The sequence below is a fragment of the Cololabis saira genome, chromosome 8 (assembly GCF_033807715.1).
Source record: "Cololabis saira isolate AMF1-May2022 chromosome 8, fColSai1.1, whole genome shotgun sequence".
NCBI lineage: Eukaryota > Metazoa > Chordata > Actinopteri > Beloniformes > Belonidae > Cololabis > Cololabis saira.
In genome coordinates, this window is record NC_084594.1 from 46,428,893 (window position 1) to 46,454,986 (window position 26,094).

At 44.3% G+C, this 26,094-nt stretch overlaps 1 protein-coding gene and 3 non-coding genes across 4 annotated transcripts; all 4 read right to left on the reverse strand.

Annotated features, from left to right (window-relative positions):
- Window positions 1–7,389: 7,389 nt before the first annotated feature.
- On the reverse strand, window positions 7,390–7,463 carry trnan-guu (transfer RNA asparagine (anticodon GUU)). The gene has a single exon. It is a non-coding gene; the product is annotated as a tRNA-Asn (tRNA).
- A 767-nt stretch (window positions 7,464–8,230) lies between these two features.
- Window positions 8,231–8,304, reverse strand: trnan-guu (transfer RNA asparagine (anticodon GUU)). The gene has a single exon. It is a non-coding gene; the product is annotated as a tRNA-Asn (tRNA).
- A 769-nt stretch (window positions 8,305–9,073) lies between these two features.
- On the reverse strand, window positions 9,074–9,147 carry trnan-guu (transfer RNA asparagine (anticodon GUU)). Its single transcript has one exon. It is a non-coding gene; the product is annotated as a tRNA-Asn (tRNA).
- Window positions 9,148–10,960: 1,813 nt separating this feature from the next.
- nicn1 (nicolin 1) lies at window positions 10,961–21,893 on the reverse strand. The gene is made up of 7 exons (XM_061728763.1): window positions 21,715–21,893; window positions 20,278–20,427; window positions 17,571–17,747; window positions 16,287–16,400; window positions 14,402–14,470; window positions 12,913–13,017; window positions 10,961–11,233 (listed from the first exon to the last, which is right to left on the reverse strand). Exons 1-7 carry the CDS (start codon window positions 21,727–21,729, stop codon window positions 11,192–11,194), a joined length of 672 nt encoding a protein of 223 aa, XP_061584747.1. The 5' UTR covers window positions 21,730–21,893; the 3' UTR covers window positions 10,961–11,191.
- Between the last annotated feature and the right edge of the window lie 4,201 nt (window positions 21,894–26,094).

A 26,094-nucleotide genomic window follows, 5' to 3' on the forward strand; every position in this document is an offset into this window, starting at 1 on the left:
TGGAGTGAACTCCTGTCTCTTCTTCGGAGACCTGAACCTCCCCGTGTCCAGCCTGCTCTGGTGTCTGGCAGCAAACACCAACCTCTGCTTGTCATAGTCCAGCAGGTTCTGCCACAGAGCAACAATGTTGCTCACCTAAACAGAGAGAGAAGACAACAGCACAGTAAAAGACAAAAACATGTGCAAGTGTGAACATGTATGACAGGGCACAGAGGGAAAGTAGCAAGACAATAAATGTTCCTGACCTGCTGGTTAGTTAGGGCCAGAGAGGGCTGGTTCCTCAGCTCCACCAGATACTCTGCCAAGCTGTCAACTCTGTCCATGCCTGGCACCCCAGAGTCATCCACGGCCTAACAAAAAACAGATGAGCAACAAAATTTGAGGACAGTGAAGTGGGACAAAACGCAGACACTGATTTTATTTCTTTACACATAGTTATGTATTTACATACCCCAGACTCGTCAGGAGATGCATCAAGCGCTGAGGAGACACCTGGCTGCGGCATGGTAGCAGCAGCCTGGGAAGAGGCAGCAGCTTGAGAGGAGGCAGCAGGCAGAGATGAAGCAGCAGCTAGGGAGAGCAGGGTGGATGCAGCAGCCAGGGAGGACACAGTAGCCAGGGATGAGGCAGCAACCCGGGAGGACACAGCAGCCAGGGAGGAGGCAGCAGCCTGGGAGGAGGGAGCAGCCAGGGAGGAGGCAGCAACCTGGGAGGAGGGAGCAGCCCGGGAGGAGGCAGCAACCTGGGAGGAGGGAGCAGCCAGGGAGGAGGCAGCAACCTGGGAGGAGGGAGCAGCCCGGGAGGAGGCAGCAACCTGGGAGGAGGGAGCAGCCCGGGAGGAGGCAGCAGCCTGGGAGGAGGGAGCAGCCCGGGAGGAGGCAGCAGCCTGGGAGGAGGGAGCAGCCCGGGAGGAGGCAGCAGCCTGGGAGGAGGGAGCAGCCCGGGAGGAGGCAGCAGCCTGGGAGGAGGGAGCGCGCCAGGGAGGAGGCAGCAGCCTGGGAGGAGAGAGGTTCAGAGGAGGGACAAGACTGGGAGGGGACAGAGAAGCTTGGGTCATCGAGGAGACCTGACACAGTATCTTCCTCGAAGCCCTCGTCTTCTTCTTCCTCCTCGCCCTCATCTACATCCTCCAACATGTCCTCTGTCTCCTCTGCGTCGGGGATCACCTTCAGGGGCTGTCCAGTCTGACTCAGCAGGTAGTCAACACCAAGCAGCTCTCCTATGAAAAAGAACAGATAGACAGACACACGCAGGCACACGCACACACACGTTATTAGTTGTATTCAAAGCATTCTATATAGATACCATTTAATATTAGTATCAGAGTTGATCTGTATCATCTTATGAGTGTATGGTTTGCTTTGGCAATGGGAATGATTCAAATAAAGCCTCGTTGAGACTTAAGTTAGAACACTGAAAACACACAAACCAAAAGTATTATGTAGACAGATACCAATTAGACATACCAGTGTATTTGGCAGGTGGCCTGAAGGTTGGCACAAATGCTCGGCCAAACACCTTCAGGCTGTTGGTGTTGACACAGCTGGCCACATCCCCAGAGTAGGTGAGGAGAGATGACGGCTTGCTGGTCACCGCTGCAGTCCCCCGATCCTGGTTCCACCTGTTCAGGCCTTCCAAGAGGTACAGCTGGAAATTCAGTGCGTTTGCACTGGTTCCTGGGAAAATAACAAAATATTATTGCCAATGAAAAGATGCTTTAATAAAAAAACATACAAATTATTTGAAATATTATACATAAGAGAGACACCGACCTGGAATGAACCTGTTCAGGTGGCAGTGGAACGACTCGAGGGATGTGGACCCTCTGGCACAGCGGTACCTGGTCAGGACAACGCCCCCCTTGGTGGTGGTGGTGCCTGTCTTTGTGTACAGCTGCACACCTGGCACGTCCTGGATGCACCTGACGTGACGTTCCTGCACACGCCAGATGTGCTCCATACGCACCTGGTCCAACAGTGGCACCCCCATGAGGTCTCTCCCGTTTGCCCCCCCCATTTCCTGCAGCAGCCGCTCGATGAGGCTGATGGTGGCCTCCTCGCCGCGTGTCCTCCTGCGGCAGTACTGGCTCAGCTCCTTCTTGCTGATTTTTGTGTCCACCAGACGATCAGTAAGGGCTGGCACACCCTCCTGCCTGAGCTGCTCTCTCTTTGCCTGCCGCAACAGAGTGAGGTCCCCTGCATCCCACTCAAAGATGCATGCAGACAGGCAGCCCATGAAGGTGGGGTACAGGGTATGAGCGTCTGTGGTGCAGCCGACGGCGAGCCTCCTCATAAAATGCCAGATGTCTAGCCGTATGTGGAGGTCTGGCCACTCTGCAAACCTGGTCTGCAGCTTGCTCGCTCCCTCATTCACACAGCAGCCACAGTCCACGTACAGCAGCACTGGGGGTGGAACAGCTGCCTGGCGGTACCGCTCCATCACACCAGACGCCATCGTGTCCAGTCCCGGCCCCTCCTGCACCGACAGGACACTGGTCAGGATCTGGCCGACCTCATTGCCGATGGAGGTCACCCAGAGAGCTGTCCCCCTGCCGTGGCCAGCCAGCTTCTTTGTGATCTGGAATTTGACAACAGTGATGTTTAAGATTACGCATTATCTATAACAGTAAGTGTATGTAGATTTATTACACAGTACACATTTATAATAACTGCATATGTAATGTTATCACTGACAACAACGTTAATGTGTAGTATATATTACGTACATGGAAATCTATTACACAGTCAGATTATTTATTACCTTTTTGGTTGAGTCCATCTTTAAGATGGAACCAAATGTGGAGGTGATGCTGGCCTTAATATGGTCAAAGCGAGAAAGGATGTCCCTCCCGTACACGGACAGCAGCCAGCGACTGGTGGGGACATCAATGGGTTCCGGGGGCTCATGGCAAACCACTGGGAAGAGGCTGGGTCGATCCACAAAGTCAGCACACTCCCCGAGATAGTGTGCCAACCGGGTCAGCCATTCCTCCCCGTGGTTCTCCCTGAGCTGCTTTGCCAGTCGTGCTGGACTGTTGCCAAGAGTCCGGTCCCGAAGCAGCCGAATGACACGGATGTCACAAGCATACCTGAAATGCACATTTCATTTCATTTATTGGTTTATTTAAAACAGGGACAGTGTATCTATTATTATTATTATTTCACCATGAGCTGTTAGAATAAATTGTTTAAGGGGTGGGGGAGCTAAACCATGCAGTGTCTTATAAAATAAACAAACAGTGGTCATAAACAAAACATTGTCAGAGCTCAATAAGCTGTATTTTTCGATGATATTGCAATAGTGGTATGAGTTCGGTGTTTTGTCCAGTGCTTTAAGAGCTCATTTAAACAGTTTACAAAGTGGTTGTGTTGTTGTTGTACAGGCCTGTGACCAGGCGGTGGCCACAATAAGACAGATGTGATAATATCATAGAGTGCATGTACATCATAGCTGATGTTTTTTAAAACTTAAAATTAAAATAGTTTCATCGTTGCAGTGATTAGTTACATGTTCATTGGAGGGTAATTTCAGTGGTTTAAGTCTTCACAATCACCATCTTTTCAAAACTGCTTTACCCACTTGCGGGTCAGGATCAGCCGGAACATCTTCTGGTGCGGCAGATCCAGCTGGTCCCGGACAGTCTGACTGGTCGACAGATAGTTCAGGGAACACACAGAGCACCTGAGCACCTCCGTCACCATCAGGTAGTACCTGTCGATGTCCAGGACCTTCCAAGCCCTCTTGTGGACACCAGCGCCCGTCAGCTGCTTCCCACAAGCTGGGCAGGACACCCTCACCTTCCACAGGCGGTAGGGCATCCACACCATCAGCCGATGGGTGAAGAAACGGTCGGGTGTCGGTGTCTGGTGGTAAATGAGGGCTGGGACCGGGGGCTCGTACCACAGCTTCAATTCTGTGCGCAGTTTGCCGGAGTTAAAGAGGGTGTTGGAAATCCACCTCTGGTCCTGCACAGGGATGGTCTTGCTCATCTCAAACGGCAACCAGCATGAAGCTGCAGCCGCAGCAGTGGCTGGCTGAACTCCTCCAGACTCATCCTATTTGGAAAACAACAAATAAGAATTATTTTTGATTGCATAAATAAAGGCTACACTAAAGATGACTTACAACAGAGCCAGACCAATGAATAGACGCTGTACTCACAGAGGCTACTGCCAGGCTGGTGTTTACAGCAGGGCTCGGGGTCCTCACAGAGGATGGAGGAGGAGCACGGCTCGGGGTCCTCACAGAGGATGGAGGAGGAGCACGGCTCAGGGTCCTCACAGAGGATGGAGGAGGAGCAGGGCTCGGGGTCCTCACAGAGGATGGAGGAGGAGCACGGCTCGGGGTCCTCACAGAGGATGGAGGAGGAGCACGGCTCGGGGTCCTCACAGAGGATGGAGCAGGGCTCAGGGTCCTGACAAAGGATGGAAGAGGAGCAGGGCTCGGGGTCCTCACAGAGGATGGAGGAGGAGAAGGGCTCGGGGTCCTCACAGAGGATGGAGGAGGAGAAGGGCTGGGGGTCCTCCTAGCCACTAAATTGGGCTTCAGTGAGGCAGACAGTGACCCACCAAAGTGTGATTTAGTGAACTGAAAGGAGAAACAGAGTTAACTTTATGATGCAACACATATAATGATTCATACAAAACATTAATTACTAAGAAAATATTCACCATTGACAAACTCGGAGGGGGCAGCAGGAAAGACCGCGGGGCTGCAGCAGTCGCACCAGGGGCCGAGTCTGAGGCCACAGACTGCGGGGCTTCAGCAGGAGACTGAGTGGCAGGCTGCTAAAACAACAGCATTACGACATGTGATGTAACAGAAACAGCATAACAGCATTGTAACAGAAATGCGATGCAAGATTAACAATAATGAAATGTAATTTTTAAATAGATCACCTTAACTGCGTGGAATCCACAATTACAGACCTTGGACCCTCCAAAGAGGTTGGTCTGTCCACGGGCCTGCATGGGGCATTTCTCAATCTGAAACAATAAGAATTGTTATTTAGCCTGGAGTGTGTCACTCAGTGTACAGTTCAGCGTCTGATCGATATTATCGGCAGTATATCATCAAGTGACCTGCATAGTAATGACCGTAATAAGTCATAGGTGCATATTTTGCTGTACTTTACCTTCCTATAGAGGTCATGCCACTTCCGCTGCCTTGGTGCTGGTCTATTACCTCCTCCAGAAGGCCAAACCCCAGAGCTGGCAAATGCCCTCAGCCTCGCCATCCACTCTCCGTCTCCCATGGCCTTATGACTCTTTGGATAAGAGCTCATCTAAAGATTACATGGAAATAATAACAATAACAACAGTTACAATTATGTATCGCAGCATAAACATGGTGTGCTGAACAAGTGCATACTTGTGAGTACAGTAACATAATACTGTTAGTTAAGCAAACTATACTGATAACATGTTATCCGTTATTTATACATTTATACATGCATACACATTATTCATATTTATACTGTGCAATCCTGTTATGTGTGCAATTATCCAATCATGGTCATATCTATATAAGTGAAAGGTGTATATAGTGTATAACGTTATAGTTTTTATTTTTATTTATAACTCAATCACTCTTTTTCTTTCTATTTTTGACAATAAAGGTTATCTTATCTTATGTTTACAGTGATACAGTAATGACATGGATATATCTACAACCACTGACAGCTGTCATTCTTACCTGGGCTTCAGGTGGGCTAATAACTTCCACTAGTCCTTGGTACTTAATGTAAATTAATGTCATTAGCTAAGTAGCTAGATAACTAGTTACTAGTAACTAGTAGCCTAATTTACAGTAAAACGGTAGGTACTGTAAGCAAACTCACAATAGCTCTTGTCAACAAGTAAACACTGAATGTGAACACGCATTGAACAATACACTGTGACACTGCAGCACATAAACATAACGCTACCGTTATCAATAGCAATCATAATATGTAACGTTAAATTACAGTGGCGCTAATTAAGGTTGGGTACTTACTCACCGCTGGTCAGACGTCTTATACGGGTAGTAACGTTAAGCGAACTAAAATGTTAGCTAACTGATACGATGTTTCTATAACTACTTGCATGAATTACTGTGAATACTTGTACGTTTCCACTCAGAGTAATATTATAGGTATTACATGTAGTAGCGATGGCTATAATGTATAAACGTAACTTGATATAACGTAATGTGACACTCGACCACAAAATTATAAAATTACTTTGTGTAAAGGATGGAAAAAATATGACTATTTAAGAAGAAAATAACAATATTTAATGGTTACTTACTTTGATAAATTGTCTTGCGCTACTGACACCGTAAATGCGTTATTGGCAATGGCGCCGCCAGCTTCCAGCTTTCTTCCCTTCTCGGCGTGATTGGAAAGAAGCGCTGTGATTGGCCTACGTCCAATCTGACATTGGACAGTGAATGCCATGATTGGCCTACGTCCAATCTGACATTGGACAGTGAATGCCATGATTGGCCTACGTCCAATCTGACATTGGACAGTGAATGCCATGATTGGCCTACGTCCAATCTGACATTGGACAGTGAATGCCATGATTGGATGATGAAATTGGATTTTGGACAGACGATCCTGATCCAGGTAGCGCCACAGAGACGATGCCCTGCCATGCTTTTGGGGGAGGGCGTGGCCATACAGATAACTCTGCCCTTACTTTCCTTCACATTCGCTTGGTGACCATTTAGAAATTACAGCACCTTCAGGTGTCAGTAAGCATTTCCGTACAAAGAGTTGGAGCACTTTAAAAACAATCTAATTGTCTGAATTATTGACTTTGTGCTGTTGATTTGAATTCATCTGAATTTTAAGAACCCAATGGAGCCTAAGCCCCAACCAATGCCTGCTATTCCACCCAGGCAGGAGGCGAGGACCACCTAGCACAGACACTTACTTCGGCTATGGCGAGACTGCCCACCCAAGCTGTCGATCAGCCAGCCAAGAAGGAGAGAGCGGCCTGACAGTCCTCCCTCTGTCTTCCAGTGAGGATGCAGGGTGCTCCCCATTCACCAGTCTCTCCCTTTCATTTAAAGTGTGCGCTATTCAGGGATGTTCCCCAAACTCCTTGTTAATCAGAGTAGCGTCACCGTGGCATTCCCGTGCTATCGGCCACAGTAAGGAGACATTATTGCGGGAAAAACAGAATCTGTTTCACCCCCAAGGGGGCAGTCACACCAGACTTCTACAATCGGCTTTAAAGGGACAAGAGTTAATTTGCCCTGAAAGTTCTGTATGTTTGTGCAGGTGAGAATGCACAGTGGTGCTGTTTTCACCAGGTGAAATTCCTGTGTACATTTAGCAAAGAAAGGGCAATATCTGACATCCTAGTGTTATCTTCAAGGATGACAACAGCCTATATCAACACACGTCCCTGGGTGGGCTTGAACCACCAACCTTTCGGTTAACAGCCGAACGCGCTAACCGATTGCGCCACAGAGACCAAGCTGTGCTATGCTTCTGGGGGAGGGCGTGGCCATACAGGTAACTCCGCCCTTACTTTCCTTCACATTCGCTTGGTGACCATTTAGAAATTACAGCACCTTCAGGTGTCAGTAAGCATTTCCGTACAAAGAGTTGGAGCACTTTAAAAACAATCTAATTGTCTGAATTATTGACTTTGTGCTGTTGATTTGAATTCATCTGAATTTTAAGAACCCAATGGAGCCTAAGCCCCAACCAATGCCTGCTATTCCACCCAGGCAGGAGGCGAGGACCACCTAGCACAGACACTTACTTCGGCTATGGTGAGACTGCCCACCCAAGCTGTCGATCAGCCAGCCAAGAAGAAGAGAGCGGCCTGACAGTCCTCCCTCTGTCTTCCAGTGAGGATGCAGGGTGCTCCCCATTCACCAGTCTCTCCCTTTCATTTAAAGTGTGCGCTATTCAGGGATGTTCCCCAAACTCCTTGTTAATCAGAGTAGCGTCACCGTGGCACTCCCGTGCTATCTGCCACAGTAAGGAGACATTATTGCGGGAAAAACAGAATCTGTTTCACCCCCAAGGGGGCAGTCACACCAGACTTCTACGATCGGCTTTAAAGGGACAAGAGTTAATTTGCCCTGAAAGTTCTGTATGTTTGTGCAGGTTAAAATGCACAGTGGTGCTGTTTTTACCAGGTGAAATTCCTGTGTACATTTAGCAAAGAAAAGGGCAATATCTGACACCCTAGTGTTATCTTCAAGGATGACAACGGCCCATATCAACAGACGTCCCTGGGTGGGCTTGAACCACCAACCTTTCAGTTAACAGCCGAACGCGCTAACCAATTGCGCCACAGAGACCAAGCTGTGCCATGCTTTTGGGGGAGGACGTGGCCATACAGATAACTCCGCCCTTACTTTCCTTCACATTCGCTTGGTGACCATTTAGAAATTACAGCACCTTCAGGTGTCAGTAAGCATTTCCGTACAAAGAGTTGGAGCACTTTAAAAACAATCTAATTGTCTGAATAATTGACTCTGTGCTGTTGATTTGAATTCATCTGAATTTTAAGAACCCAATGGAGCCTAAGCCCCAACCAATGCCTGCTATTCCACCCAGGCAGGAGGCGAGGACCACCTAGCACAGACGCTTACTTCGTCTATGGCGAGACTGCCCACCCAAGCTGTCGATCAGCCAGCCAAGAAGAAGAAGAGAGCGGCCTGACAGTCCTCCCTCTTTCTTTCAGTGAGGATGTAGGGTTCTCCCCATTCACCAGCCTCTCCCATTCACTTAAAGTGTGCGCTATTCAGGGATGTTCCCCAAACTCCTTGTTAAGCAGAGTAGCGTCACCGTGGCATTCCCGTCCTATCGGCCACAGTAAGCAGACATTATTGCGGGAAAAACAGAATCTGTTTCACCCCCAAGGGGGCAGTCACACCAGACTTCTACAATCGGCTTTAAAGGGACAAGAGTTAATTTGCCCTGAAAGTTCTGTAAGTTTGTGCAGGTTAAAATGCACAGTGGTGCTGTTTTTACCAGGTGAAATTCCTGTGTACATTTAGCAAAGAAAGGGCAATATCTGACACCCTAGTGTTGTCTTCAAGGATGACAAAGGTCCATATCAACACACGTCCCTGGGTGGGCTTGAACCACCAACCTTTCGGTTAACAGCCGAACGCGCTAACCAATTGCACCACAGAGACCAAGCTGTGCTATGCTTTTGGGGGAGGACGTGGCCATACAGATAACTCCGCCCTTACTTTCCTTCACATTCGCTTGGTGACCATTTAGAAATTACAGCACCTTCAGGTGTCATTAAGCATTTCCGTACAAAGAGTTGGAGCACTTTAAAAACAATCTAATTGTCTGAATTATTGACTTTGTGCTGTTGATTTGAATTCATCTGAATTTTAAGAACCCAATGGAGCCTAAGCCCCAACCAATGCCTGCTATTCCACCCAGGCAGGAGGCGAGGACCACCTAGCACAGACACTTACTTCGGCTATGGCGAGACTGCCCACCCAAGCTGTCGATCAGCCAGCCAAGAAGAAGAGAGCGGCCTGACAGTCCTCCCTCTGTCTTCCAGTGAGGATGCAGGGTGCTCCCCATTCACCAGTCTCTCCCTTTCACTTAAAGTGTGCGCTATTCAGGGATGTTCCCCAAACTCCTTGTTACTCAGAGTAGCGTCACCGTGGCATTCCCGTGCTATCGGCCACAGTAAGGAGACATTATTGCTGGAACAACAGAATCTGTTTCAGCCCCAAGGGGGCAGTCACACCAGACTTCTACGATCGGCTTTAAAGGGACAAAAGTTAATTTGTTCGATCAAGATGGAAGAAAGAATGATCTTGGCTGTGAGTCTATGAGGAGCTGTGGGATGCGAGACTGCAGGCCTATCGTGACATCAATAAAAAGGGACAAAAGTGGAGAGAAATCTCCCAGTGTTAGTAAACCTCTAGTTAGTGTTCAGTAAACCTCTAGTTAGTGTTTAGTAAACCTGTTCAGTAAACCTCTAGTTAGTGTTTGGTAAACCTGTTCAGTAAACCTCTAGTTAGTGTTCAGTAAATCTCTAGTTGGTGTTAGTTAACCTCTAGTTAGTGTTCAGTAAACCTCTAGGTAGTGTTTAGTAAACCTCTAGTTGGTGTTTAGTAAACTTCTAGTTGGTGTTTAGTAAACCTCTAGTTGATGTTTAGTAAACCTCTAGTTGGTGTTTGGTAAACCTCTAGTTGATGTTTAGTAAACCTCTAGTTGGTGTTTAGTAAACCTCTAGTTGGTGTTAGGTAAACCTCTAGTTGATGTTTAGTAAACCTCTAGTTGGTGTTTAGTAAACCTCTAGGTAGTGTTTAGTAAACCTCTAGTTGGTGTTTAGTAAACCTCTAGTTGGTGTTTAGTAAACCTCTAGTTGGTGTTTGGTAAACCTCGTTAGTGTTTAGTAAACCTCTAGGTAGTGTTTAGTAAACCTCTAGTTGGTGTTTAGTAAACCTCTAGTTGGTGTTTAGTAAACCTTGTTAGTGTTTAGTAAACCTCTAGGTAGTGTTTAGTAAACCTCTAATTGGTGTTTAGTAAACCTCTAGTTGGTGTTTAGTAAACCTCTACTTGGTGTTTAATAAACCTCTAGTTGGTTTTTGGTAAACCTCTAGTTGATGTTTAGTAAACCTCTAGTTGGTGTTTAGTAAACCTCTAGTTGGTGTTTAGTAAACCTCTAGTTGGTGTTTAGTAAACCTCTAGTTGGTGTTTAGTAAACCTCTAGTTGGTGTTTAGTAAACCTCTAGTTGGTGTTTAGTAAACCTCTAGTTGGTGTTTGGTAAACCTCGTTAGTGTTCAGTAAACCTCTAGTCATGTTCTGGTCTCGGGGAAGATCCTAGAGACAACTTCTGTTGTAATAGACGCTATATAAATAAAATTAAATTCAATTCAATGTGGTCAAATGTGGTATTCCTGCATAAGAAAACAGGAGAATTCAACAAGACTCAGTCAGAGAAGCTTCACTTGCCTTTAACAGATGATTGATGCTTTATATACATAGCTTTACATGACACAGTAACTGCTTCATTGAAGTTTGTTCTTTTTTTGTGTATCTTTTTTATTCGTTGATGACATGCTTAAGTACTGATGAACGTGAGGATCAGGATGAATCCACAGTCCATGTCCTGGTACTGTTGTTGATGCTCTTCGGTCCTGTCTTCCTCAGTGGATGAGAAGAAAACAGAGAAGATGAGACCTGCGCGTTGAAGCTCGATGGCCTCGTTACGTCAGGGAGAGTAAGTTGATATCGTAGCATCCATCCACCTGCAGCACCAGAAAACACAGCCATTAAACTGTTTTGTTTCCTTCGTGACCAACCAAGAGAAAGAGCTTCAATCTGTGAACGGTACTTTACCAAGTACTCACTCAGGATTTGAACATTCAGAACGCAGGATATGGAAAGAACGCTTGACACAATACAGTTAAAGCTGCTGTACTGGTGAATAAGTTGTCACTGTTGGACTATTTGAACACACTGGTTTGAAACTGGTCTATTCTACAAAACCCAGTAGACTGTATCACTCCAGTGTGATTAGGGTTTTTTCAGGGAATGAGTACGTTTACATGGGAAGTTTAATTCCTTTCATTCAGAATTAAAATTAAATCTGATTTAAAATGAGTAAAAATTACCATGTAAACACCTAATTCCGAATGAAAATGGCCATTCTGAATTAAACTTAATTCTGAAGTAAGTGGCTGGTTTATTCTGATTTTAAATCTGAATAGAATAATTCCGTGATCATGTATTCACTCATTCCTCTTTAAATTAATCCCGGTCTTTCTTTCTGCTCGTTCCCTCGCCCGTCTGTCTCCATGATCTTATATTCCACGCTGGGCTGGTTTTACAAACAACGTTTCAAGATGCAGCAGCAGTAAACGCTGGTCAAGAGCAGAGACATTTATTTAATAAATAGCTTGGAGGACCTGGAAATAATTAAAGAAGAGATGGAAACAGGAAACATCAAAATTGTGAACTTTTTAAAGTTGTAGCAGCTAAGTTTGTTTTTCTTCCGGTAGTTTAACTTCCGGTCCCCCCCCTATCCAATCAGAACCTTCCCAACCCCCAGACCTGGAGAGGAATTGGAGAAAGACCATCAAACGTGTTTTCCATGTAAACCTCAGTTTGCCTTCATGTAAACTTGAAGGAAATCTGAATCATTGAATCTGAATAATTTCATTCGGAATAATTAGTTCCGAATTAAAAAACATCATGTAACCGTAGCCATTTTTGGACTATTTCAACACACTGGTCTGAAACTGGTCTATTCTACAAAACCCAGTAGTATAGTAGTATAGACTGTATCACTCCAGTGTGATTAGGGTTTTTGTCAGGGAATGTGGCTTTTGCAGGTCTTGTAATGCATCTGTAATGATGACTGAATGTGTACTGCACATGTTGTTTTGACTGCTATCATGTTGTCTCACATCACGAAGCAGTGGATTACCAGCACCTACATCGACATACATGGTTTAATTCACCGTACGAATTGTTACAGATTACTTTTGTAATTTGTCTTGGTCTTTGTACATTTTGACCGTATAGAAACGTAATTCTTGCCATTTTAAGAATGAGATGTACCTGCTGTACTCTACTGCCCTTACTTTTAACAACTTGTGCTTTTTATTATTTTACCTCTTTTCTTATCATTTTACTTCATTTTATTTGTTAATATATGTTTTAATTGTGTCTTGCCGCTTATAATGTTGATGTAAAGCACTTTGAATTACCTTGTGTTGAATTGTGCTATACAAATAAACTTGCCTTGCCTTACACTACACTATACAAGCAAGTGGTGAGAAATCTGAGAACAGACAGTGGCTCGTTTTCTTTAAGAAAACTATTTTGCTGTTTGCTGGTATCTCACCTAAAACCCCAATTCCTTCAGAAAACCACAGAACTGTAAGGCTTTTCCTTCTACTGAGAATGTTGAGAGAAAACTCACATCAAATCGTCCAATGGAGGCTGTAGTCTGGTTGGTCTGCATCACCTCAGTCAGAGCCCACATCTGCTGGATACTGGACGAAACCGTCTGGGGGTCTGGGAGGCCCTGGGAGGAGTACAACAAATACTAAATGAATTACAGACACAAAACTGAAAACCCTGATTTGATGATGTTTATTATAGGGGGTCTGCATTGACGTCACTTCCCCACTGGACCTTATGATAGTCAGTACTGGACACTTACTCACACTGAGTGGTAAAAACATCAGCAAAAATGGCTGCAACCTGTGAATAATCTCTCTCACTGAGGAATGTTGACATCCAAATGGTGTGGCATTTGCTTTCTAACCCTGTCCACATCCAATGTGCAGCATCAGGTGCTTCTCTGAAACTATTGCTGATACATTTCCCTTTTGGCATTGTGTTAACACACACCTGAACCAGCAAACTGCCAACACATCTGCTTTTGTAGAGGTCTGACGGAAAGAGTAAGGGGTACTTAGTATAGAGGGTCTGCATTGACGTCACTTCCCCACTGGACCAGCCCCCTTAATCGCAGTGAGTGGTAAAAACAGCTGCAACTAGTGGAGAAGACGGGATAACAGCTGATTATCAGCTTAAATTAAAGACAGTAGGACTTGACAGTGACCAGTACAGTTACCCCAAGAACCAGTGGTCCATGGACATTAATATTTGGTACAGTTACCCCAAGAACCAGTGGTCCATGGACATTAATATTTGGTACAGTTACCAAGAACCAGTGGTCCATGGACATTAATATTTGGTACAGTTACCAAGAACCAGTGGTCCATGGACATTAATATTTGGCCATGAATCCAGTTTCCTGATATTTATTTGTACTTAATTTCTATGCCGGGGAAATACATGAAGCAAAGCTTGAAGGCTTATAAAAGTCTTGACGCTTGGTCCGACTTCAAGGCAGGATTTGTTGTAGAAATTAAAGTGATGAGGACACTGAACTTTATGATTTGACCGTTTAACGTTAGCTACCCAAAAATCCAACATTACCTGATACAAAATGGGAACCACAAATCCACGTTTCGGTGTCTGGAATCCAGTTGTTTCTGTGAATTGCAGCGATCCATTTGTCTCTCTTAAGATTATTTTTCATCAGTCTGTAAAACGATAACTCTGATTTCTTGCTAAATCTATGAGTACAGTCGATCGCACAACAGCTCTTTCCCATTTTAGATGTTTTCCAGTTGCTCAAACTGAAAGTTTACGCTGCCACTCAGTCTTTCTGCCACTCAGTCTTTCTGACACTCAGTCTTTCTGACACTCAGTCTTTCCGACACTCAGTCTTTCTGACACTCAGTGGGCGAAACCCGCTGTGAAGTTGCATCTGTGACATCATGTGCATTCCCTCTATAAAAATAGTATCTACAATCCTGATGAAAGTTGGCAAAGGAACAAACAACCCACCATAAACACAAACAGAGTTAATTAAAGTAAAAACAGTTAATTAGTACCTCCACATCAGGGTGTTGGTCAACCAGGATCAAGTCCGAAAGCCAATCAGAAACTTCCTTCTCTGGATCCTGGAACAAAAAAATGTAATGTTGCACTAACTCAAGTTGAGTTTGCTGAACTTTGAACTGCGTCACAGCATTCCACATTTGGATCACTACTTTTGACTCTGCATATGTGTCCAGTACTGACTATCATAAGGTAGCATGGCATAAACTCATTTTTATTTTCAATTCTACTTTGCAATGGTGCAAAATTGTAAGCTAGCACCTGTCTGACGGCTAATGTTACTAAACACAGTTAAGATCGGTAAGGTTATTATCTTTTGGAGCTGGGCAGCAAAATACTATCTATATATTTAATAACACTGAATGGCATTACGTTGGTATCTACTACTACTTTGAGTTTTTCTGTTGTTTTTTTTAACCAGAATTTGTCCTCTAATTAAGAAATAAAGGCCCTGTCACACCTTGACAATTTAGCCAGCAGAAGCCAACATTTCAGAATGTCCCGAAAATGCTGGAATAGGATGAACTAGGAATGTTTTTAATTTTTTTTTTATTTTGGGCCTACACCTAGGGTAGTCATTACGAGTTGGACATACACGTAAGGTATACACTAGTGGTGGGGGGGGAAAAAAAATCGATATTGCAATATATTGTTGCACTCTCCGTCGCAATAAATAATCGATAAACTGACGGCAAATATGGATATTTTATTACAACACACATAATGGATTTATGCGGTTGTCACCGCACTATTGTTCATGCACTTTAATTTGTCCAGCTGTTCAGTGTTTACATTTACAAGACTAGGAGTCAGTGACGGGCTCTGCAAAATTAAGTTGCTTACTGACTTTTCAGTATTAAAAACAAAGCAGTGCACTGTCCTGGTTTATATAAAACTCAAAAAAGTGCATAATGCTCATGCACTTTGATTTGTCCAGCTGTACAGTGTTTACATTTACAAGACTAGCAGCAGTGAGGAAACGTACAAATGCACTTTCTTTGTACATTGTATGAGGTTTTGGCATTGAATAAATGCATAACTACAGACGTTTTCCTTTTTATGGGTATTTTCTTCTTTTTCAGTCACATATATCGTGATATATTGTTGATGAAATTTGTTACAATATATCGAATATCGTAGATATCATGATATTATCGTTATCGTAGGCCACATATCACCACAGTATTGAATGGTGAGTTACCCGTATCCTCCCACCCCTAGTATACACAATGTATTTGTAACTTGTATACTATAACATATGCCAGCATGCTTCCTGGTGCTGTCCCTGGTGTGAAACCTACCCACAAGGCCTTTAACATACGCCAGCATATTTCAAACCTTTTCATATACCTGGGCATAAACTGGCTAATTTGTGAAGTTGTAACAGGGCCTTAACACAGGTTTCTAAGGTTATCTCTGCTTTGTTATATTGCACAAATAAATAAAATTGGGTCTCATATTAATGCAGAAGAACTAGTCTATCAGGGAGATATTCCTGACCCCCGCTCTCTCCTTTCTTTTCCTTCAAGCAGACGGAGCCTTCAGCCTTCAGCTTAGATCTGCAGGGCTGAAGGAAGAGGTACTGCAGTGTTGAGAGACTCTTGTCATGTTACTGTGAAGGAATGTCTCTGCACCTGAATATTTAACTCTGGAAGTGAATTCCCACCCACGTTTATAATTTGGTAGGATGCTTACATGTAAGACCATCAACTAAGTTGTTGCCAGGCAACAAACACCACCCCTATGTACAGTATTCATGGAGATTTCTGGAGGCATCAGCCCTACCACCTTCTCTATTTCACTTCAAACCTTACAAACGTATGTCAAGAAACTGTAATTTCTTACATGATCTCATATTATACTGAAGCAATATCATACCGGCTCTGTGTGAGGGAATATTTTAATGTCCTCCAGGCTGAAGGTGAGCCAGGCAGAGGACGGCTGTCTCAGGATCAACCTCAGCGACACCACATGATCCGGCTCCACCTGCATCTGGAACACAATTAACAGAACACGGATGATCCGGTCAGTGTTTCCCAACCCGGGTCCTCGGGGCAGACTGGCCTGCATGTTTAAGGCCACCTTTACACATAACCGGGTATTTACAAAAAACAGATATTTCCCCCTCTACGTTTTTAAATTTACACAAACCCACATAAATATCTGTTAAGGTGCTATGAGCAGCCAAACCTACAGGGGGCAGTGTAACGAGAAGGTAAAGTCATGCTAGCCAATCAGAATCCTGGAAAAAACATCAACAAATGACACGAGTAACTTCCAGTTACTTCCAAGATGAACCAGAGTCTTTCGTTTGGAGTGACAGAGAAGTGGAGTTACTTTTAAGTGTGACGTTAGAATATAAAACCGGTAAAATACAAAAAAATATTGACGGTTACAAACTAATTGTAAACACAGGTGTCACTCATGACGCTGGTGACGTTTCTGTCTCATAATGTGACGTTCTGAAGCCTAAATGTCAGTTTCTCTCCGTTTACAAGCAAACGTGAAGACGGAGTTTTTGCAAATCTCCACTTTGGCCGGAGTTTTCAGATATGATAGTTTTTGGAGACTTTGAGCTTCGTTTTCATGTAAACGAACGACCAAAATGCATGAAAACATCGCCGTTTTTGCTACATGGAAACGGGGCCTAAGAGGTTTCCCTGCTCCACCACGCTCTGATACCGTGATGACCGTGCCATTAACAGACATGTGCAGACCTTGATGAAAACCTTGAATCAGGTGTAACGCTGCAAGGAAACACGTGAAATATGCAGGACAGTGTGCCCCGAGCACCCGGGTTGGGAAACACTGCTTTAAGTGTTTAAGTCATAAGCACGTCAAAGTGATCAAGACATTTTCCAAATTTCAGCAGAGGAGTTTTCTCAGTTTTATACCCTTTAATAGCTGTGAAAAACTAAATAAATTCAAGTAACATTTGCTTTTACAATTTACAGAAGCTGTTGAAATACAGACAAGATAAAAACTTTTCATTTCTGTGAAGACATTCCCAGAATGTATAACAAGACAAATGAGACCATCAATTTGATTAACACAAGAATAATGGTAATGTTTGATTTTTACATGTTGGAATCGTGCTTTCAAACAATCCCACAAAGTGAATAACCCCCCCCCCCCCCGACATCTTCTGTCATGCAGACCCACCTGTGTCCTGTGAAGAGAGTAGTAGTCCTGGGAGCCCCCCTCGGTGTGGGGGTTGTCCATCAGGGGCAGGTCTCGGAGGGCCGTGCACCAGCGGGCAGGGCCGTCCCCAGGGCCCCTCCTCAACAAACGCAGACTCACATAGGCCGTGTAGTAGTTCTTAAAGGTGATTTCCTCAATCTGTAAGACGGTGATAGATGATTAGCGTGATGGGATGACCTGGTCTGAGCTGATCTCCATCCATCCATCCATCCATCCATCCATCCATCCATCCATCCATCCATCCATCCATCCATCCATCCATCCATCCTCCGCTTTTCCGTTAACGGGTCGCGGGGGCAGCAGTTTCAACAGAGATGCCCAGACTTCATTCAGCCCCCAATTTCCTGCAGCTCTTCCTCCAGCTCTTCCTCCAGCTCTTCCTCCAGCTCTTCCTCCAGCTCTTCCTCCAGCTCTTCCTCCAGCTCTTCCTCCAGCTCTTCCTCCAGCTCTTCCTCCAGCTCTTCCGGGGGGAGTCCAAGGCGTTCCCAGGCCAGCCGAGAGACATAGGGCCCGATTTACTAAAGGTTTGCGTGTGTAAAAACGTGTGCAAACTTGACAGCACCCGCAAACCAAAGTGCCAGCTGATCTACTAACAGCGTGCAAAGAGGACTGCGCCTCTCAAATGAGCAAAATAGCACACGCTTTTCATTTAGTACTTTTGCCCTGATGAATAATCAATATGGGGCGTACCCGCCAGAAATCGCTAAATACTGGGAGGGAAAGATGCAAATATGTCCATTTACCACACGCAATGAGATTTACCAAGCCTGAAAGTTTTTGCGTGGATTGTGATTGCGTCTGTATTTAATACGTTCGAAAGGAAGGTGCTAATCTCCACATGCAAAAGGAGAAATATTTTATTTGAATGTTAAATCGAGTATTATTCAGCAAAAGGTTGCCACAGGAGGCACATTCATTTTTTTATTTGTGATAATAAATAAATCACGTGTTTTCATGGAGAAAAAAGTGTTTCTCATTGTGCGCCTATACTTGTTCTGCAGTCATACCCCGGTGTTGTGCAGTATTCAGCCGTGAAAAGCACCCCCTCGTCTGACAAAAATTATATTCTCATTCCGTGTTCTGTTCATGTTCTGTTGTCCATGTTCTGTTTAGCGTCCAGTTTTGTGTTAATGATTCATGTTTAAATGCGCTCATGGATTCGGGTAAAAAAAAGAAAATCGGGTAAATGGTTATTGATGTCATTAATTAATAGCCTGTTTACTGTGTTGTCTTCCATAATATTTGTAAATATATATAATATAAACTCCTAAGTATGTGTTTGTGTGAGTGTGTATATATAAATATATTGAAGTGTCAGTGTGTTGTTTTTTTTCTTGGTCTACTTATCATTGAATATACGAGGGGGTACTTTTCACGGCAGGGGTGCTGAATACGGCACAACAATTTGCCTCTTCCACTAATATCTCTAACTCCAACTCGTCAAATTTCATTTTGCGCTTGGGACTATCCTGCTTTCCATCCAGACTCTCCATGGCGCAAAGTTTGCGCCGCAAACCGTAAGACGCGCAACACCTCATTTAAATACTGCTGTTTGCACCTGTTATCAATTGCGCACGCAATCTTAGTTGATCACCCGCAAAACACACAACAACAGCACGTGCAAACTTTTTCAATGCACACGCAATTTAGTACTCTTTATTTAGGATCTTAGTAAATCAGGCCCATAGTCTCTCCAGCGTGTCCTGGGTCTTCCCCGGGGTCTCCTCCCGGAGGGACATACCTGGAACACCTCCCTAGGGAGGAGGGACATGCCTGGAACACCTCCCTAGGGAGGAGGGACATGCCTGGAACACCTCCCTAGGGAGGAGGGACATGCCTGGAACACCTCCCTAGGGAGGAGGGACATGCCTGGAACACCTCCCTAGGGAGGATCCGGTACAGATGCCCAAGCCACCTCAGCTGACTCCTCTCAATGTGAAGGAGCAGCGGCTCGACTCCGAGCTCCTCCCGGGTGACCGAACTCCTCACCCTATCTCTAAGGGAGGAAACTCATCTCTAAGGGAGCGTCCAGCCACCCTGCGGAGGAAACTCATCTCTAAGGGAGCGTCCAGCCACCCTGCGGAGGAAACTCATCTCTAAGGGAGCGTCAGTGACGGCGTGTGGTACGAGTCGACGCGTAACACACGCCGTAAGCACATCGTCGTTTTGACGCAGAACCATAACTCAGCCTTTAGACTCTCTTTTCACACTCAAATTACTCTGTTCATTGGATATAGAAAGAGAAATGTTCAAATCTCTTTCGGTTTTTCCTCTGAGGAACATTATTTTTTTAAATAAATATAAATATAAATATTTTTAATTTTCTCACACATGTGATGACGAAGTGGAGATCCACCTTTGCAAAGACTTTTCACGAATGCTGCTTTTGTAGCTAATTATTTTGCACCAATGTTTTCTGGAATGTTTTGGAAGTCTAAAAGGGAGAAGTATGTATGTTAACAAATGAAGCTCATGAACAAAAAGCAATACATTTCTAAGGAAGAGGACCCAGAGAGCTCAGTGGGTTGAGCGGGAACACCATATGTAGAGGCTATCGTCCTTGTGCAGGCGGCACAGGCTGGAATTCTGCCCTGCTGCTCTTTACTACCACCCCCGCCGATGGCAGATGCTGGTACTCAATAATTGAACATTGTGTACTGCTGCTTACATTGACAGGTTTTCCATAGGGGAGGCTGACATCCACCACACACACTCCAGTGTGAGCTGCGTCTGCTCTGCATTTGCCGATCTGCAGACTAACAGGCGGTTTGACTGTACACGCCACGGACTCTGTGTGGCCAGTCCTCCCGCTCGTGTTCTGGAACACAAATCACAGTCAGGATGAACCAGTTGAACACTAGAAGGCAGGAAGTTTGAGTCTAGAAGCTCACAGTTAGTCTGTGGACATTGTTTTTCCTTTTGAAAAAGTGTGAGTTTTTAGTTACAATTTCCGAAGTTTTATCTTTATGAAAATGTGTGAATTCATGAAGTTAGACATTTTTGTTAATCAAAGTAACAAGTTTCAAAAGTCACAAATTAGATTTTTCTCCAAAATTCAAAAGTTTATGAAGATAAAATTTCAATTACATTTTTTCTAATAAATTTGTGCATTTATGAACTTCCGATGACATATTTTCTAGTCAATGTTTAAATGTTTGACTTATAAAGTTACAATCAATGAGTTTCACAGATTTTAACACAAATTTTGAGTTTATAGTTACAATTTTCAAGATTTCTCTCTTTCTGAAGGAATTTCTGAGTCTACTCTCCAAATTGAATTTAGTAAAAATCATAATTTTAACCCTGTGTGAATGTACATCTCAACAATTTAGTGATTTGCGGGATGGAGTCTTCAAAACATTTCTGGTGTTACAGCAACTGTGAGGGATATAGTCTTATTATATAATGATGTTAGCCTATATCCACTGCATAATCGTTGAATTAAATCGTTGAAATAAATACATTGGTCAGCATTAAGCATCACATGGAGACCTATAAAAACCAGGTATAAATGACCCAGGTTTGTGAACTGTCTAAATCAGGGTTCACCAATCCTGGTCCTCGAGGGCCGGTGTCCTGCATGTTTTACATGTTTCGCTGCTTCATTGCACCGTGATAAAAGTGACTGTGTCGTTAAGAGAATTGTGCAGACCTCAATGGCAAACTGATGACGATGATTAATTAGAATCAGGTGTGTTAAAGCAGAGAAAACTCTAAAACATGCAGGACACCGGCCCTCCAACGATTGTGCAGTGGATCCAGGCTGCATCAGCACCATGGACAGAGACACCGACACCACAGCAGAACCTGCACATGCAGGAACCGGTCAGGCCGCGCAGCAGCTGGTGTCAGGGCAACGCTTACAGTTCCCGTTTTTAAACATCAGCTGTGTCCAAAGCGAAGTAACTTCCCATCAAAACACCGCAGCTGACGCAGCGAGCCTGTTAAGGCTGATTTATGGTTCCGCGTTACACCAACGCAGAAATTACGGCGTAGGTTACACGGCGACGCGCACCGTACGCCGTAACCTACGCTGTACACTATTTAATTAGTCAATTTAACGCAGAACCATAAATCACGCTTTAGCTGCAGGAGCTTTACCAACCTGAAGCGTCGTCATTTAGGGGAGACCTCTGGTTCTGTTAAAGCCACCGAAAGAAGGTCCAGTTCTCAATTTCCTTTGTAGGAAAGAAGTCACAGATCCCTTGGATTCAGCCGGTAAATGAAGGAATAAGACGCAAAGGAAAAGGTTTTCATGCTGAAGATGTGTTACTTCCGGGTTGTGTCCGAGGGAGCGGCGAGTCTTAAAGGGCCAGCAGCACCGGGAGCTGCAGGCGAGCAGCCGCAGGCTGACATAGACATAATGAACAGTAAATAACAGATACAATGAAATAAAATGATAAGAAAAGAGGTAAAATAATAAAAAGCACAAGTTGTTAAAAAATAAGGGCAGTAGAATACAGCAGCCTGCTGTACTGGAGTTGAGGGGGGATGAGGGGGGATGGCATCCCTCCTGAAATAAAAACGGTCAAAATCAACCATCCCTTATGTAATTTCACCAATGAATGAAACATTAAGAGTCATCACCAGAAAAATAACACCAGAAAAATAACTTATTTGACCATTTTCACCTGTTTCAAGTACATTGAAATAAGTAGAAAAATCTGCCAGTGGGACAAGATTTATCTTCTCATTACAAGCAAACAAAATCTTTTTCTACTTATTTTATGTGAAAATCTACTTGAAACAGGTGAAAATTGTTGTTTTTTCCAGTGATGAGTCTTGTTTTAAGTGTAATGAGATTTTTTTACTAAAATGAGACATTTTAACTAAAAATAAGACAAATATTCTTGTTAAGATTTTGAGTTTTTGCAGTGATCCATTTTACTTATCCTGTGAAGGACAGAGTCATATTGATAAGTCAGTGTAGTGATTTCATGACCGGTGTAATGTGGTCCAGTTTCCTGGTGTAATATGGTCCAGTTTCCTGGTGTAATATGGTCCAGTTTCCTGGTGTAATATGGTCCAGTTTCCTGGTGTAATATGGTCCAGTTTCCTGGTGTAATGTGGTCCAGTTTCCTGGTGTAATATGGTCCAGTTTCCTGGTGTAATATGGTCCAGTTTCCTGGTGTAATGTGGTCCAGTTTCCTGGTGTAATATGGTCCAGTTTCCTGGTGTAATATGGTCCAGTTTCCTGGTATAATATGGTCCAGTTTCCTGGTGTAATATGGTCCAGTTTCCTGGTGTAATATGGTCCAGTTTCCTGGTGTAATATGGTCCAGTTTCCTGGTGTACTATGGTCCAGTTTCCTGGTGTAATGTGGTCCAGTTTCCTGGTGTAATATGGTCCAGTTTCCTGGTGTAATGTGGTCCAGTTTCCTGGTGTAATATGGTCCAGTTTCCTGGTGTAATGTGGTCCAGTTTCCTGGTGTAATATGGTCCAGTTTCCTGGTGTAATATGGTCCAGTTTCCTGGTGTAATATGGTCCAGTTTCCTGGTGTAATATGGTCCAGTTTCCTGGTGTAATATGGTCCAGTTTCCTGGTGTAATGTGGTCCAGTTTCCTGGTGTAATGTGGTCCAGTTTCCTGATGTAATGTGGTCCAGTTTCCTGGTGTAATATGGTCCAGTTTCCTGGTGTAATATGGTCCAGTTTCCTGGTGTAATGTGGTCCAGTTTCCTGGTGTAATATGGTCCAGTTTCCTGGTGTAATATGGTCCAGTTTCCTGGTGTAATATGGTCCAGTTTCCTGGTGTAATACGGTCCAGTTTCCTGGTGTAATGTGGTCCAGTTTCCTGGTGTAATGTGGTCCAGTTTCCTGGTGTAATATGGTCCAGTTTCCTGGTGTAATGTGGTCCAGTTTCCTGGTGTAATGTGGTCCAGTTTCCTGGTGTAATATGGTCCAGTTTCCTGGTGTAATGTGGTCCAGTTTCCTGGTGTAATATGGTCCAGTTTCCTGGTGTAATGTGGTCCAGTTTCCTGGTGTAATATGGTCCAGTTTCCTGGTGTAATATGGTCCAGTTTCCTGGTGTAATATGGTCCAGTTTCCTGGTGTAATGTGGTCCAGTTTCCTGGTGTAATATGGTCCAGTTTCCTGGTGTAATATGGTCCAGTTTCCTGGTGTAATATGGTCCAGTTTCCTGGTGTAATATGGTCCAGTTTCCTGGTGTAATGTGGTCCAGTTTCCTGGTGTAATGTGGTCCAGTTTCCTGGTGTAATGTGGTCCAGTTTCCTGGTGTAATGTGGTCCAGTTTCCTGGTGTAATATGGTCCAGTTTCCTGGTGTAATGTGGTCCAGTTTCCTGGTGTAATGTGGTCCAGTTTCCTGGTGTAATGTGGTCCAGTTTCCTGGTGTAATATGGTCCAGTTTCCTGGTGTAATGTGGTCCAGTTTCCTGGTGTAATATGGTCCAGTTTCCTGGTGTAATATGGTCCAGTTTCCTGGTGTAATATGGTCCAGTTTCCTGGTGTAATATGGTCCAGTTTCCTGGTTTAATATGGTCCAGTTTCCTGGTGTAATATGGTCCAGTTTCCTGGTGTAATATGGTCCAGTTTCCTGGTGTAATATGGTCCAGTTTCCTGGTGTAATGTGGTCCAGTTTCCTGGTGTAATATGGTCCAGTTTCCTGGTGTAATATGGTCCAGTTTCCTGGTGTAATATGGTCCAGTTTCCTGGTGTAATGTGGTCCAGTTTCCTGGTGTAATATGGTCCAGTTTCCTGGTGTAATGTGGTCCAGTTTCCTGGTTTAATATGGTCCAGTTTCCTGGTGTAATATGGTCCAGTTTCCTGGTGTAATATGGTCCAGTTTCCTGGTGTAATGTGGTCCAGTTTCCTGGTGTAATATGGTCCAGTTTCCTGGTGTAATATGGTCCAGTTTCCTGGTGTAATGTGGTCCAGTTTCCTGGTGTAATATGGTCCAGTTTCCTGGTGTAATGTGGTCCAGTTTCCTGGTGTAATATGGTCCAGTTTCCTGGTGTAATATGGTCCAGTTTCCTGGTGTAATGTGGTCCAGTTTCCTGGTGTAATATGGTCCAGTTTCCTGGTGTAATATGGTCCAGTTTCCTGGTGTAATGTGGTCCAGTTTCCTGGTGTAATATGGTCCAGTTTCCTGGTGTAATATGGTCCAGTTTCCTGGTATAATATGGTCCAGTTTCCTGGTGTAATATGGTCCAGTTTCCTGGTGTAATATGGTCCAGTTTCCTGGTGTAATATGGTCCAGTTTCCTGGTGTACTATGGTCCAGTTTCCTGGTGTAATGTGGTCCAGTTTCCTGGTGTAATATGGTCCAGTTTCCTGGTGTAATGTGGTCCAGTTTCCTGGTGTAATATGGTCCAGTTTCCTGGTGTAATGTGGTCCAGTTTCCTGGTGTAATATGGTCCAGTTTCCTGGTGTAATATGGTCCAGTTTCCTGGTGTAATATGGTCCAGTTTCCTGGTGTAATATGGTCCAGTTTCCTGGTGTAATATGGTCCAGTTTCCTGGTGTAATGTGGTCCAGTTTCCTGGTGTAATGTGGTCCAGTTTCCTGATGTAATGTGGTCCAGTTTCCTGGTGTAATATGGTCCAGTTTCCTGGTGTAATATGGTCCAGTTTCCTGGTGTAATGTGGTCCAGTTTCCTGGTGTAATATGGTCCAGTTTCCTGGTGTAATATGGTCCAGTTTCCTGGTGTAATATGGTCCAGTTTCCTGGTGTAATACGGTCCAGTTTCCTGGTGTAATGTGGTCCAGTTTCCTGGTGTAATGTGGTCCAGTTTCCTGGTGTAATATGGTCCAGTTTCCTGGTGTAATGTGGTCCAGTTTCCTGGTGTAATGTGGTCCAGTTTCCTGGTGTAATATGGTCCAGTTTCCTGGTGTAATGTGGTCCAGTTTCCTGGTGTAATATGGTCCAGTTTCCTGGTGTAATGTGGTCCAGTTTCCTGGTGTAATATGGTCCAGTTTCCTGGTGTAATATGGTCCAGTTTCCTGGTGTAATATGGTCCAGTTTCCTGGTGTAATGTGGTCCAGTTTCCTGGTGTAATATGGTCCAGTTTCCTGGTGTAATATGGTCCAGTTTCCTGGTGTAATATGGTCCAGTTTCCTGGTGTAATATGGTCCAGTTTCCTGGTGTAATGTGGTCCAGTTTCCTGGTGTAATGTGGTCCAGTTTCCTGGTGTAATGTGGTCCAGTTTCCTGGTGTAATGTGGTCCAGTTTCCTGGTGTAATATGGTCCAGTTTCCTGGTGTAATGTGGTCCAGTTTCCTGGTGTAATGTGGTCCAGTTTCCTGGTGTAATGTGGTCCAGTTTCCTGGTGTAATATGGTCCAGTTTCCTGGTGTAATGTGGTCCAGTTTCCTGGTGTAATATGGTCCAGTTTCCTGGTGTAATATGGTCCAGTTTCCTGGTGTAATATGGTCCAGTTTCCTGGTGTAATATGGTCCAGTTTCCTGGTTTAATATGGTCCAGTTTCCTGGTGTAATATGGTCCAGTTTCCTGGTGTAATATGGTCCAGTTTCCT

Bases quoted from the DNA above. Each gene is read 5' to 3' on its own strand.
- nicn1 (XM_061728763.1), bottom strand. The intron at 16,401-17,570 runs GTGGGTCTGCAT...ATTGTGTTCCAG, and splicing joins ACTCTCTTCACAGGACACAG to ATGCAGGTGGAGCCGGATCA. The intron at 13,018-14,401 runs GTACTAATTAAC...TACTCCTCCCAG, and splicing joins ACCAACACCCTGATGTGGAG to GGCCTCCCAGACCCCCAGAC.